The sequence below is a fragment of the Haliotis asinina genome, unplaced genomic scaffold (assembly GCF_037392515.1).
Source record: "Haliotis asinina isolate JCU_RB_2024 unplaced genomic scaffold, JCU_Hal_asi_v2 scaffold_27, whole genome shotgun sequence".
In the NCBI taxonomy this organism is placed as follows: domain Eukaryota; kingdom Metazoa; phylum Mollusca; class Gastropoda; order Lepetellida; family Haliotidae; genus Haliotis; species Haliotis asinina.
This window is the reverse complement of record NW_027133899.1, coordinates 333248-349715: the sequence shown is the minus strand read 5'-3', so window position 1 is coordinate 349715 and position 16468 is coordinate 333248. Positions and strand designations below refer to the sequence as shown.

Sequence of the window (16468 nt, the reverse complement as noted above, 5' to 3'; positions counted from 1 at the left end):
AACATATGGATCTCTGAGAATCTCCCAGTTGGGTGCAAACTTTCCTAATCTTCCGCCCACCGGTGAGTCGAAGATCGGGAAGATTGGGGACGGCAGTACCAAGTTGGGCAGCAATCTCTGTGAGTCACTGCTTAGAGGTGCCACTTCCAGTGTCGTGACCTGTCTTGGAGGGACGAGGAGAGGCGCCACCCCGGGAAGGTTTTCTACTCCTCCTCCATGTTTGGGTAAACTGGCACAAAAGCAGTCTTTCAAATCTGGGTTTGTTGGAGAGAAACAAGGCGTTCTGCATTGTTTCAATGAACTTTGCAGCTGAAATTTCTGCTTTTTCAGTAATTCAACAGAGACCTGAAAATGAATGTCATGATGCACCTTGTTTGAAACTTCGCCAATGTTACCACCAAAAAGCATATCTGAGGAAAAAGGCTGTCTAAACAATTCAGCTGTGAAGCGTTCATCCCATGGGGAAAAAATGGGATAATTGGTCTAGAATGACCTGAAACTGGTCTAAGACCAATGCCATGCATCCCCTGATATAAGCATCTTGGTCAGTATATGCGTGGTCAACAGCTACAGCAACGGCATCCACTGCCAAAATAGCACAATTGATAAAGGGTAGTGTGCAACAAATAGTCACATCCAATTCCCTATCTTCCACAAAGAAAGGTGAAGCAGCGCGTTTGCCACATAGGGTAGAAATATCCTTGTCAACTGATGGAGACGAAGCCAACACAGAAAACCCATGGCCGTGAGCAATGGTGAACTTGGGTGAAGACAAACCATCTTTCACACGTTTCAATTTCTTAAACGCATCATCTAATGAACTTTTCATTTGTAGAATGCACGTTCGTGGTGGCAAGGTAATGGTCAATAGGTCTCTATTCTTCAGAGCATAAGAAACATTAAGGTTATCCGGAGATCTGCTCACCGACAGTTGAAGCTTTTCAACAATCCAGGCAAGTACATGTGAAGGTTCTACTAAATCGAAACTACCCTCTGGGGTGGAAATATCCGAATTATTTGGAGAGCAGGAAGAGGGTTGATGAGACACACCAGTGGAAGACAGGTTACTAGTTGATGCAACTGGAACTGAACTAAAGGTTGACATTGATTCCAAGCTACTGTAATAGCCCGAAGCACTGTATTTAAATCTGGCCCTTGAGAGGAATCCTGATTAGGGTTCCATGATTCAGGTAGAATTGTTGCCCCAGCAATATGATTCGAATCAGTTTGATGTGAAGGAGAGCGACGGTCCCTGGAATTATACCGGCATCTGGATGGGGAACGAACTGGTGAAATCAAACAAACCATAGCATGTTGACTAGTTGGGGAGACAGAAGGATGGGATGACTTAACTCGATCTGGCGATCTGGATCGATTAGTAGAGCCTGACCATCCCGATAGGATGACCTTGAGCGAGCAGGTGAACCTGAACGCTGAAGTGATCCAGTCCGGGAAACAATCCCAGAACACTGATGCGAATCACATAAGTGGCATGAATCGGGATGAGCAAACGAATCAAATTAATGCGGCAAACCAGTTCGTGTACCAATTCGATCCCATGACTCCCTTTGTCTAGAAGCCGTGGTTCGAGAAACTGCCTCAGTATGATTAAGTGAAGCCGAATGGTGTACTGAACTAGTTTGGCGATATGAAACATCACGGAAAGGTGAACCAACTCGTTCATGCAAACCTGTACATGGTGAATTGAAACAGCCATGTGAATTGATTCTATCTGGTGAATTGATTCAGCCATGTGAACTGATTCGATCTGGTGAATTGATTCGGCCTGGTGAATCAGTTCGGCGACGTGAATCCAAACTGGAGGAAGTGCCGATACCACCATTTGAATCAATACATGTTTTGGTATGAACAATAAAGACAGACTGACAGCCAGCGCCACTCTGCTGGGGTGAACATGACCCCTCAGTCGATCTATGAGATGGATTCGAGACAAACCTGTCAAGCGATCTTGACTGACAAGAACTTGAACATTCCAACGAAACAGATCGATGAATCAAACGTGATTGCCTTGAATGACTTGGAGAAACGGAATATTTGGTAATGCAGGTGATGCAGATCGGTGACCCGAAGTGACTGTTGTCACGTTTTGAGACGAACCAGAGGCCCTAGAAACCAAGAGAGTAGACTGCAGATCGGGAGAGACAGTAGATACTAAAGGTTTATCCATAACATCTACCCTAGAGCCGGCCTGAGACGTTGAGCCAGTTGAAGAATGCATCCCCAAAAGCTTCTGAACATCTTCCGAAAGGTAAGAATCTGAAGAAGCATCAAAAAAATCCCCCCCCGGAGAGCGGGGATTTCAAATGACGAGCTGTGAGGGTAGGACGATCCAGGCGTGGTTTCTTGGTATGAGTGCGACCTTGGTCAACAGATGCATTCCTAGCTCTATCTGCAATCCTACGAGCACAAACCTGCTTATAACCTTGATATCTTCATTTGATAAACCTTCACACTTCTCACAACATTTTTCCCAAGAACATTGACCCACACAATCAACACACAATATGTGTGGGTCCAAAGTCGAAAAAATAGTTTTACACTGAGCACAAAACTTACGCTTCTTGTTTGGAGGATCTGTATTCCTCATAATACAAAACAACTCAAACTCTATACAAGAACTATGATACGTCCACTCTGTCATACGACAAGCAGAAGAATGATCTCTCTGAGTTAGTCACGTGGGTAGATAGGGGAGCATTCTGCATGCTCTGCATGGGCTAAGGGACCCGTCCTGTAAGGAGAGCAGCCTGGGGAACATGGGCATATGGACAAGAGAGGCCTACAGGAAAGTTCTAATTCGTTCCACTCAGCGTCGAAGCAAGAGAGAGAAGTGCAAATTGTGAGTTAGGATAAGTTTAAAAATTTGGGACTTCACTTTCTCAGTAAAGTACAAATTCTAGTACTTTTTTGGTTGAGTCCCATCTGGGATGTGAACCCGCACCCTCAGAGTCAGGCACCTAATCGCCAGCACACAAAGTGAGCCACCTAACCCGCTCCACCACCGCGACTTGTGGATGACATGTTGCAAATGTGCATTTCGCCATTATATTCAACATATATTCAACACTGCTACACAGTAACCAAGACAATGCCAACACTGACAACCATCATGAGAATGGCTACCGATGATTTGGGATATACAGTGAGTAAAGAAATAAGGAGTAAACGTTTAAGAAAAATTGGCTTCAAATGGAGGAAAACTTGTTCAGAGAGACAGGTCCTAATGGAGCAAAAAGACATTGTTGCATGGCGCTTGAGATATCTCAGAATGATTTGCCAGTTCCGTAAAGAAAACCGAACAATAATGTACACTGACAAAACATGGGTGCACAGCCATCACACGATATCAAAATGTTGGCAAACTGATGAGGAGTGAGCAGTTAACGGCATTCAGTTACCATCAGGGATAGGTCCTAGATTAATTATAGTCCGTGCTGGTACATATTAGGGGTCCATTCCTAATGCTCCTTTGAAATTTAAAGCCCCCCAAAGAGAGTGGCAATTACCATGACAAACTAAATTTCAACAATTTCTGTAAGAGGTTGCAAGAAAAACTTTTTCCTAATCTGCTACAAAACTCAGTAGTAATAATGGACAATGCCCCTTACCACAGCAAACAAACTGAAAAAAGCTCCAACAACTGCCAATCGGAAAGGTGAAATCAAATCATGGCTACAAAGGCATGATACACCTTTTACACATTCAATGGTAAAGGCTGAATGGCTTGCAATGTGAAATCACGTCCATGCGGCCCTGTATATCATGTCGAATTAAATAGGGCAAATTTGAAAATTTGGATTGTGTCCCAGAATTTAGATTTCAAAATGGCTTCTGTATAGAGGGCTGGCAAAAAATGATTGTCATCTACTGGCCAGAAAGAATGATGGCTGCAGGCATCTATTGGCCAGAAAGAATGATGGTTGCAGACATGTGATGTAAACTGAGGATTGTTACTGGCATCGAGAAACTGCCCAAGAGGACGAAATTGAAAAATTTGTAACCAAACTTGGTGTTGATAATGATGACGGCAACACTGATAACAAGTAGCAGATTCAAAGACTTAAATGTAGCAAATAGCAGATAAACTAACACTGACCAATCAAATTACTAAGTTTTGTTTGTTTTATTTAGTAGTACCTTGTTTGGAATTTACATAACGTTATCTCATTTCACTTGAGGACGTATTATCCGTAAAATATTCACACACAGAAATTAACCATTTCATTTTTATAAATTAACCATAACTTTCTTTTTTTAATTGTTAAACACAAAAAAAAGCCTTCTAGTGTTGTATTAGGTTGTGTATGCAAATCGTGAATCGCAAAATAGCAAACAGAACCCTTTCCAGTAGAGCGAGTGCACACTGACATCCTTCACACCAGTTTATCACTTTCCATACTCTTGGTCCCTTAATGGTAAATTGCATTGCATCGCTACTCAGATTTGCATGTTCAAATGACAGGTCCGCATTATTCTTTACAGTGATATGATACTGTGTAGTGTCTGTGTGGTCTCACAGTGAAGTGATACATTGTAGTGTCTGTGTGGCCTCAGTGAAGTGATACAATGTAGTGTCTGTGTGGTCTCAGTGAAGTGATACAATGTAGCATCTGTTTGGTCTCACAGTGAAGTGATACAATGTAGTGTCTGCGTGGTGGCACAGTCAAGTGATAAAATGTAGTGTCTGTGTGGTGGCACAAAGAAGTGATACAATGTAGCATCTTTGTAGTCTCACACTGAAGTGATACAATGTAGTGTCTGTGTGGTGGCACAGTGAAGTGATATAATGTAGTGTCTGTGTGGTCTTACAGTCAAGTGATGCTATGTGGTGTCTGTGTGGTCTCACAGGGAAATGATACAATGTAGCATCTGTGTGGTGTCACAGTGAAGTGATACAATGTAGCATCTGTGTGGTCTCACAGTGAAGTGATACAATGTAGCATCTGTGTGGTGGCACAGTGAAGTGATACAATGTAATGTCTGTGTTTGGCACATTAGAGTGACAGGGAACTATGTAGTGAGTCTGTGTGAAGAAGAGCATAATATAAGTTGTACACTTCTCTCGAGGGTAATACCAGCTTGTATGACACTACAAAGAGGCATACATCAGACTGTATTACCCAAGGGAGAAACACACAACGTATTTATCTCTCTGCCACATCAAATGTACAAAATATCACTTCATTTTATGTTAAGCATTGCTACCGAAAACATGACATGCAAACAATGGTGTCTGTCTCTCAACTGGATTTTTAACATCAGTGAACCATATTCTGACAAGCATATACCTACTATAAAAATTGTTAACTATGTTTAAGCTAAGTGTGCAAACCACTCAATGTATAAAACAGTTTTAAAAAAGCAGTGAAAGTCAGTAAAATAAATCTGTACACAAGCACAAATAAAATCAGTGAACACAAAAACTGAAAATCAAATGGTTTTCCTAGGATGGCATGTGTCATATTATGACGTTATACGATTGTTAGCACTTCAGCTTAACGGCAGAGAACTATATAATGAAGAAGCATAACCTGTGACAATCGGAGACAGAGCCTGACAGAAGTCCACCTTCCCGAGAGACTTAGCACATGGCTTTGTTGTAGAATTTAGTCTTTTATGGTCAAGTTGGCAAATGAACTTGCAAAGAGAATCTGTAACTGTCTTGGTTGTGGTGCCACTTGTGTTTCTTCCATCTGTAGGCATGAATGAAGAAACAGAGATAAAACACTAGAAAAAAAGACTGCCTCAGAGTCTACAGTGTTTTATTGTTTACTCAAGCACTTCATTCAGTTATGTCAGCTGAAAAGATGGATAAAACAGTTGACTAATGACAAGACAAACCTGTGAGTATAGGAGAAAGATTCAGAGAGAAGTCTGCTTTTCCCAGGGACATGGCACATGGTTTAGTCGTAGAGTTTAGTCTCTTCCGAGTCATCCTGCCAATACATCCACTTGAACTGTGGGTGTCCAGTGTCACTGTGTCACCTGTAGGCAGCAAAATGGGAATATCATCACTGAAACTGGATCCATCATACAGTGACTGTCTCCTAGTATATTTTCATAACCAAATAACTTCTAATGATGGGGTGTCATGAACACCTACTGATAGCACTACTTTCTGGATCAGGTATAAATTATCTTGTGTTGCAGGGGATGTCACTGATACCTGCAGGTTTTACTACTTTCTGGGTCTGGTGTTGAAGTTACTTTGTGCGACTGGAGATGCTATGATCAACCTACAAGTGTGACTACACTGTGAGTACAACAGGGGTTTTGGACCACGTCTGATATAAGTCGCTATCTATCAAACAAAGAATTTGTAGCCCCCTTTACCCTCCTATCCCTTTCACTGACAACTTTTTGTTTGCACCCCAACTGGCCAGAAAGATAGAATGATTAAAAAGATTATGACAAGGGTCCGTTTGTAGCCACTGTACCCCAATGAAGAATTTAAGAAATATGGTAAGCACATTTCTCCCAATTGGGACTGCATTGGTGCCTTCTCTCGCCACGACAGTGCCCCACTCAACTAGGCCATTTTCAGAGACCCAACTGATATGATCTGAATCGATTAAGTGATCATGATCCCTTACTTCACTAAATGTGCAAGGGTCACAATCGCCCTTGCTTCATGAAAGTTGCAAGGGTTCACAAAAGGCAACGGTGGGATATGAACTTATAGTGCACAGCTGCACAACTGAACACAATAAGCACAAATGATTGCGCCACTGAGGACCGATAGTAATGTACTCGGTTTAACAGGTATATCCTGAAGTTTTGCCTTCCTGGTGACTAGATTGTGTTGATCTCAGCAAAACAATTCAATCTCCTATGATTTCTTTGGTTTTCGTAAGGAAGGCTTGTTGGGTTTGTTGTATCCATTGTTCTATGTATCTTTTTTTCTCGTCTTTGCTAATGCCAGTGCTTGTACGAGACTTGGTTCAAGTCTCTTGTTTCATTCTGTGATACTTTGTGAGTTCACAGACTACTAAACGAAACTCCTCCTCCCAGACTTTGTTATTGGTGAGTGCAGTGGAAATATGGTTGTCTATTGTGTTTAACTTTAGTTCAGCTAGAATTCTAATTTCATTGTGTTTCAATGCTTTAAGATTTTATTTGCACCAACCCCACAAACACTGACAAACCAGCTGTTATTTCAATGCCCAGCACTATAGGTGCGGTTATGATGGTGGTCAACAATCTGGCACCTACTGCTATTAATCCCGAACTGGTTGCCATAAGGGCGGTGTCAACCCCATCAACAAAATTGACGGCTCGGTGGTATTTCTTACATAATGCTGCCCATATGTTGCGCTTTTGTTCTTTTTGCCGTTTTATGTCACATAACTGTTTCAAACAAAACACGTCTACAGTTTCCATAGTTTTACATGCTTCACCTACTACTGGGTACAGTCCCATTCTGTGTTTGTATAATACATATATTTTATAAGTTTAATTGTTTTTTTGTTAATATTTGAACAATGTTTCTAAGGCATATAATGTTTGACTTTTTGAACACATTCAAAAATGAGAAACCAACACCACTATGGGTAACAATAATGACCCCATCAAGGCTTCCTAAGCGTGCCAATCCAAGTAGTACAATAATAATAATAACAATAATTACTCATCTCCTCTACATGGATGACATCGAGCTCCTTGCCAAGGGAGAGACCAATTTGAAAGAACAGGTTCTCCTTGTCGAGTACTTCTCTAATGATACTGCCATGACATCTGGACTCAACAAATGTAATACTCTTCATCTGAAACGTGGCAAGGTAACCAATGATGGATCAGTCAAGTTACAAGGGGCAGGAGTTATTGAGCATCTTGTGGAAGATCAGGGGCCCGTTTCACGAAACTCTCGTAAGCCTAAGATCTCGTAACTTTTCTCGTAGTATCCATAGCTCCTGTGTTACAGTATAGGAGATACAATGGCTACGAGAAACTTATGAGATCTTACGCTACGAGCGTTTTGTGGAACGGGCCCCAGGCCTACACCTATCCTGCGGTGCAAGTTCGAGACAAGCTCCAGAATGCCCAGATTCAAGATAAACTTCCGGCCGAGTATAAATTTCGTTTAAAGAAAATCTGGAGCTCCGAGTTAAATGCTCGAAACAAGATCAAAGCCACCAATACCTTTGCTGTGCCAGTCCTCTCCTATTCCTTTGGAGTAGTTGATTGGACAAAACAAGACATCCAGGGTCTTGACCGCCTGACCAGAAGGATCATGTCTGATAACAGGGCACACCACCCTCGTTCCTCTCTTAATTGTTTATATATGCCAATCAATTCGGAGGACGGGGTTTGATTAATGTGGAAGCTCTTCATGACAGAATTTTATTGTGTACTTTTGCACATATTTATTTATCGGATGATCCTCTGGTGATGCACGTCAAGACTCATGATGAAAGCAAGGAATTCCACAGCTATTTTAAGCGTGCCAAGGTTGTTGGACACAATTTGAAATTTGAAGTTGATTTTGTTGATGACGATGTACTGCTGGACGGTACAGTGATGGGACTAAACCAGGTAAAGTCCTTCACCAAATCTGCCCAGTGTTGGTCCTTCGTGGAGAAGCTGTCTGAGAAGCCATTGCATCGTGTTTACATGCAGTGTGTGGAACAGAACAGCAATCCAACCGACACCTTCGCCTGGATGAAGTCGGCTGGTCTCAAATGTGAAACTGAGGGCTTCCATTTTGCTGCTCAGGACCAGTCACTTCCCACTCGCAATCGCCAGAATGTTATTCTTAACCAAAATGTGAACATGAAATGACTTTACAGAGACTGTTCAACATCTTGTCAGTGGATGCCCTTCCTTGGCACAAACAGCTTATCTTAAAAGACATGATGGCATGGCTTGCTGCTTTTCCTATCGTCTCTGCCATGCCTGTGGCTTTGACTACGAGGTCCATCAATGGTACGACCCTGAACATGTCCAGGGCATCCTGGAAAATGATGCTTTTAAACTTCTCTAGAATAGGCCAATATACAGCCTGAGACGAATTCCAGCCAACAAACCTGATCTTGTCCTTTTTGATAAAGCCAATGAAATTATTTATATCATAGAATTTTCTGTCCCTTTTGACAGCAATGTGATTGGCAAGATTCAGGAAAAGCATGATAAATATGCGGACCTCGCCTTTGAAATGTCTCGCTTGCATCCCAAGTACACTGTCGTAAGGCTCCCCTTTGTTCTCGGTGCCCTTGGTTTGGTACCTCCTGATCTCTTGGCGCAGATGAGGAGAGGGCCCGGGTTCTCCACCGGGAGCACAGCCCTTCTGACAATCTGGGTAATGCAGAAGGCTGCAGTGTTGGGGAACCTCCATATTCTCCGAAAAGTTCTTGGTGGGTTCGACTATGCAGTGTTTCCTGGGAGAAGTCCCATTCGCTGTCTGGGTTGCGTGTAGAGGGGGCGAGGGCCCTGAGATGATGATGAGCTTGACCAGCCTGACTGTGCCAGGATCACCCAAACCCTCTCTGCTGCATTTTAATCTTACTCTGTAAAACATAATAATAAAGTAAACTTATAATGCGCAGAATCTCGAGGCACTAAGTGCCTGCTCTATGCACTACAGAATATGTACAAATGTATTGTCATTGTAGAGTCTTTTGAAGACATATGTCTTCAAGCGGGTTTGAAGATAGTCAATGATGTAGACACCCTCAGTTGAAAAGGTAGATCGTTCCAGAGTGATGGGACGAGAAAGGAAAATGACCTCTATCCAAACTTTTTTAGGTTTACTTTGGGCACTTTAAAGAAGGAGCTGATCTGCTGATCTCAATGCACGAAATGGGACATACTGCTCAGCTAACTCTGTCAGGTACTCTGGTGCACTCTGATGGCAGCACTGATATGCTTGAATCAAGATTTCATACTGGACACGAGCTTCAATGGGGAGCCAGTGTAGTGACACAAGTACAGGTGTGACATGTGCCGTTTTCTTTGTTCTCGTCACAATGCGACCAGCCGTGTTCTGCACATGCTGCAACTTTGTTATCTGATGTCTTGTTAACTGACCAAAAAGACTGTTTGCATAGTCCAGTCTGGACAGGAGAAGAGTTCTAGCCAGCATATGGGCCATATCAGTCAAGAGGTAATCCCGGACTGATCCAATATTCCTCAGGTGGAAGTAACAAGTTTTACACAGATTGCCTATATGATAGTCCATAGAGAGATTGCTGTCAAATAGAACTCCAAGATTTCTTACACATTCAGAGAGAGGAATGTTAGAGTCCCCTACTCTCACCGTGACTACATCAGCAGCAATATGTTTGCAGAAGTGCCTCAGTCTTGCTATCATTTAGCTGGAGTTTATTCTGGGTCATCCATGACTTGACCCCATCAGCACAAGCTTCAAGCGAACTGACAGCTTGGGCAGAATCCCCAGGATGGAAAACTCTGAGTAGCTGAGTATTGTTGGCGTACATGTGATGTAGCATTTCTGTTGATGAGATATACTTCCCTAGGTTTGAAGTATACAGACCAAACAAGATTGGCCCAAGCACTGATCCCTGGCGAACACCGTACCAAGACCGCTGGTTCCGAGCTGCAGTCGCCAATACAAACAGATTGGACTCTGTCAGAGATTCAGAACTTTAGATAAGAGGCCCAGATACAGGCCCATAGTTACTGAGAGTTGATGAATCTAGATCTTGTTTCTTTACAAGAGGCTTCACTACTGCTCTCTTGAAACATGTAGGTACAGATCCAGTTACAGACTCTTGTTCATAATCCTTGTAATCACAGGCAGAAGGATATCAGAGTACATGAGCAGCACTTTTGTAGGTAGCAGATCCAGCTTGTATGTAGTAGAGTTACAATCATTAATGAGAGACGACACTTCACTCTCAGAAAACTCTTTGAAGGAATCGATAGGAGCACCACTGAAAGATGGGACATCACACCCGACACTATGATCAGAAGTTGCAATTTCCAATTCCACACGAATCTTCTCAATCTTAGAAAGAAAATATCCATTGAAATCATCAGCTAAGTGTATTTCACAGGAGTATGGAGGCAAGACACTTTTCTTTTCTTTCCCCATAAGAGAAGAAACAAATCAATGTAAAGATTTTGAATTGTTTGAATGTTTGACAATCTCAGACAAGCAGTGAGTCGCTTATGCATTCCAAATTACTTGTGAAACTTCATTTCTAGCTTTCTTATAAATTTGCCTATATATTTCTAACCTTGACTTTCGCCACTGACGCTCTGCTTTACGGCGATGTAGTTTTGCATGGCACACTACCTCAGAGTACCAGGGAGATGATCTTTTAGGGTTGATATTTTTCACAGCAACAGTCTTATCATAAGCGTCGATAAGATCCTCAAGATCATTTGGGGGATGCTGGACAAGTGCAGAATTGGCTAAGTCATGCCTAAAATGGTCTTGATCAATTGCCTCCAGATTCCTACACTTGACTTCAACACGCTGTGACGGTGGTATTGTTAAAGATAGTTTGAATGTTATAAAGGGGTGATCTGAAATTGTCCATCTTGGACCGCTACATCAGTAACGAGATCACTAAGACCTTTTGATACGACCCAGTCAATAACATGACCATTTCTGTGAGTCATGGTATCTACATATTGGGTCTAGGAGTGACTATCTAGAAGTTTGAGAAACTTCTTGACGTCTGCTTTATCCATTCATAGTGGATATTGAAATCGCCAAGAAGTAGGAAAGTCTTCTGTAAATGTCTATCAAGAGTAAGAGCGAAGTCCTGCAGAAAATCTGCCTTAAGAATGCGATTAGACTTAGAGGGTGGAGGTCTATATACACACTGTGCGTAGGCTAATGTCTGAACATGACATTAGAATATCCATACATTCATACACGTTGTCTGCTGACTTCGTTACATTGACTTGAACAGAGTTCATGTGGATGATTGCAATACCTCCACCAGTGGAGTTAGTCCGGGGGTCATGTAGGAGTGAGTATCCGGGAGGGGTCATCTCTGCCATGACTGCCATGTCACCACTAGCCTTTAGCCAAGACTCTGTGATAAACAAAATGACATGTTTGTCATCAATGATGTCATAAATGTCAAAAGTCTTATTCCTAGATGACAGTGTATTCCACAGTGCAGTTTAGTTTAACCATATCCCTGGTCAACATTAACCAGGTTTTCACATGAAAGAGACACTGTTCTTATTTTCCTTTGTTTTTCGCTTCCTCCCCTACAACTTCTTTTCTTCCTCCTGATTGAGCGGAGTGGTATACCTGCATGCTGAACATCGTCAACAAAAGAGCTGGGGAGAGTAGGGCGAGTAGAGCCAATATGCCACTGCAGAGACCTTGAGTAGGAGAGTGGGTGTTGATTGACTTCCATTGTCTTCACACAACAGCTTGGGTGCTCAGCTTCTTGTTGCACTCAATTTTCACAACAGATTTGAAGTAAAAGTACCAATGATACAACATTTGTATTTGTGTCTGTTGTCCAAGTATATTGACAACCCACTTAAAGCATCTGAACTATACAAAGTGCCTCCAAGATAGACTTCTATAATTAGTGTGGAGTCTGGTTTGATAAACACAAAAGCCTGTTGGTAAGTTGGTCCTTAAAACTAAACTATTGTCATTTGGAGCTAAAATGTTGCCAGTGTCACCTGGTATTTGTATAAATTGTAACTTACCATTAATGGGAATGAAAGATGTGAGAATGATCCTGTTATCCTTACTTCTGGAGACATAACCATCTTTATCAAATGAGATATACGCAGCAGTGAGAGTCATGTTGATCAACCATGCGGGTTCTATAAATTTGGCCCACCAATGTTTTTCTGATAATTTTGTGTACATACACTTCAACCCCATGAAACGTATGTTGTTGGGTAGGAAAATTTTGTCTTTGAGAGTGACTCCCTGGGAATCAACATTCATCCGCACATAAACGAAGCAAACATGGTATTGTTGCTGCTTGGACCACCTTTCACGCTTTCGACTTCATGCAATGATGGTTCACCAAGGTAGACTTGGATGACCATCATGGAATTCGTGGGCACATATTCCAGGATATCGGCTAAATCACTGAACTCTGAGACACCTGCAAACTCAAGTTTTGTGTCCCGGGTTTTCTCGATAGTGTGTGGAATATTATATTCCTCAACAATGTGCTGAGGATCTCGGTGCATCTTTGTGTAGGGACATAAGCCAAGAGCAACATTCCATTGTTCACGGGTTGGTTTTGGTAGTAGTCCTTGTTTTCCGTGAACACGTAGGGAGAGATGAACGTGATGTTGATGATCCAAATGATTTGAGAGGGCAAAAGAATTCATTTGTCATCATCAGGGAAGACGAGAGCATACTGCTGGTTTGAAGAGATGACTGTGCAATCAGCATCATCGAAGTCAAACAGCTTGCCGCCAAAAAGGCTGTGGATATCAGCAATTCATCCTCACCACTGTGGACTAGGTTGTAAGAGTGTTGCTGACTGCTCTTGTGCTACTGACCACGTAGGGGGGGTTCAACCCATTTGTAAATGTTATTTTTCACATGCAAGGCATACAGTTTACCTTTTACTCGTTTCATCAAATCCACGAGTGTCCCCAAGGTCAGAGATCGCTAGGTTGGCACAGTTTCTCAATCGCATTCCGGGGCCTGAATGCTGACGGATCCCATATTTACAGGATTATGTTTTATATCTAAAACTAATATCACCAACTCCGAGATGGTACCCCAAGTTAAATGACTCGGTTCTGGTTTTTCTCCATTTTCACCGGTACGGTTCTCAGCAGCGTGGAAGAGTGCCCACCTTGAACATTGTCTGCCGTGCTCAGCTGATCGAGATGAATGCACAGTTTGTGGTACGGAATGAGGCTGGGTAATTTCGAACCTGTGACAGTGGTTGTAGGTTTTATTTCATCAGGCGGCAGCCCGAGTATTTTTGCTAACACTATGATGAGTTTTGGGGTGTTTGTCCCGTTGATTAACACAAGTACATCGTTTGAATCGTTCATTTTGAGTTCGGCTCCCATTGGTTTGAAAACTTCGTCACTTAGAGAACATATGCTGTAGTAACCGTTGGTTACGTTGCTGCATACGCCATTGACAAACAGCCTGTTGTTGCTGTCATTGATGTTAGTCCATTGTGAGTGGAAGGTGATATCGCAGAGTGCAACTTCAAGTTCGCTGGACGTGTTATCGATCGCGTGCAGCAGTTGAACAGTCTCACCGCTAGTTATTCCTGGAAGTGTAACGTACATACTGAAAGTACATATGTCCATTATATAGTAACTTTAAAATGTACAAACCTGGAGTGTTTTATTCTAAAAATGATAATGTAAACTTCACAGTCATGAAGAGCGTGGTTGATGCGGCTGGGTTGCAAAAGGTTTGGGTATTCCATATGATGGTGTGCAGTCTGTGCTTTGTCTGGTAATGAATGGCGAGATGATCATGTGAACTTTAAAGGTTGAACTTGACCTGCGGGCAAGCCTTCACTCAAAGTATGCCCTTCTTATCAACTGTAAACTCGGAATAGCCTGGTACTGCGGATCAACGTAAATTCCTAGCACATTTTAAACCGTCGTAATAATCGTTGACTGTCTGCTTTAAGAGCTAGTTGCTCAACGAAGTTTCTTCCTTGTAAACCCCCTCATCGAGCACCCCACTACCAAAATCGTCCATCGGAATGTCATCCATTATATCAATCATATTAAACTCATACCTTTAGGTGAGAATGACGTTATTGTCCCTGGGACGGTACGACTGGCGTTTACCATCATTCTGACTCCCAACAACGACAAACACAAACTCGTGTGGAACATTGTTCATGTCATCGTTTAGAAAACACCATCAAAATCAGTGGGAACGAGGTGTCCAGTATCAACCCCAGTCGGCCCCCGCTTCATGCAAGTATAGCTTGACAAGATCTCAGAATCTGAACAAGCCACTGCCGAAGCGAACGGGAACCAGTTTTGCATACCGACCTTGCATCGTTTTACCAGGTCGCGCTGGGTGATAGGTTCGAATACAAGCTCACATATAATGACTACAGCAAAGTCATGAGCACGACGAATGGTGATGCAGCCAGTTACACCATCGATGAAAGGAATCTTGATCAGGAGGAAAACAAAATATTTCTAAGAGACAGCAAAATTTTTTTCAACCCCAAGATCACAAAAGTGGAAGTGACCATCTAGGGCATGCCCAACCAGCTGTTCAGTCATGGCATGAGGGATGCACAACTTAATATGGACCATGGAAGATTCATGCTAGGCATTTATTGATCTAACTCGAGATCCGCACTGCGTTATCATGTGCGGTCACACGAGCTGTAGGAAGACTGTTTCTTTGTTGGACATGTTGGAAGGATACTTTCGGGATGTGTTTGGTAACATTGTTATTATCTGCCCTACCCTGCATATCAAAAAGACCTTGGGTGATGACGGACCCGGACGTGCGAAAAGTTGACCCAGGAACATGACTGCAGGATTGTTTATCACAACAACTTCAATGGGGAGTCGATGCTGTTTATCCTGGACAACTGCAGTTCTAGTAAAGAGATAATGAAAAAGAGAGATATGCTGTCGTATTTAGCGTTTTCTTGTCAGCACGCAAAACACAGCGTTTGGGTGTTAACGCAGAAATTCACCTTGGTGTTGAAGGACCTCAGGGAACAGACATGATAGGTGGCCTTATTTCACTGCACTGGGTTCAATCGTGATGAACAAACAAGAACTGGAAGAAGTTAAAAAAAACACCTCACCAAAACGAAACACACTAAGCTCTTACTGAAAACCGACCAACCCGTGACTTATTAAATATTTTAGCTAAGCAAATCTTAGCAAACGCTTAACAAATCTTAGCAAATGTTTAATGTTTTTTTCGGTCGTAAACATTGTGTCGTGAGGTATGATCAATAATTCCTCTCTGACGAACACTCTCGGCAGTCCGTCTTTCAAGTAGTACAAGTTCGGTTCATCATCTTTATCTATGTTGTAAGTTTTGACCGGTGGCATGTCGTTTCCTCTTGTCTCCATGTTCTGCCAGCTAGTACAGGTACCTCACAAGAACCCAATTTGGTATTTGTTTCTCCTTTCTCCGTATTGGCACAGCCAATTCAGCGCTCACTGCTTTCAATTTAATAGCGTCCACTGTTTTTTTGTTGGTGAGACAAGTGATTTCATACATGATAGCTGACGCCACCTGAGGCAGTCGCGCAGCCCATTCCGTGTTGGGGATGTTTAGACTTATTTCCTGCACAGTCAGGTCGTACTTCTGCCTTTTGTCTAGGTATGTAGCGCAACACTGGTAAGTAGACTTGCCACAGATCTTGTTTTTCCAACCATGCTTTGGTTTCACTTTGTGATACTCTTGCCATCTCAGCAAGCTTGTGTATGGCGCTCACACCTTTTCAGTTCTCATGCAGACTGCAATAAATAAATGTTTTCATCTTTTTTTCAATTTTTTCTTGTCCGTTTGTGTTGATTCCATCAA

General features: G+C 42.4%; 1 protein-coding gene across 1 annotated transcript in view; it reads right to left on the bottom strand.

The window, feature by feature from the left end:
• The window catches only part of LOC137270043 (uncharacterized), a 190974-nt gene that overhangs the window by 65470 nt on the left and 109036 nt on the right, over positions 1-16468 (bottom strand). Inside the window, exons 10-11 of the mRNA XM_067803854.1 lie at positions 5863-6006; positions 5553-5714 (exon numbers count right to left, since the gene is read on the bottom strand). Of these exons, the coding sequence (XP_067659955.1) occupies positions 5553-5714; positions 5863-6006 (306 nt within the window). The remainder of the gene's footprint in view (positions 1-5552; positions 5715-5862; positions 6007-16468) is intronic.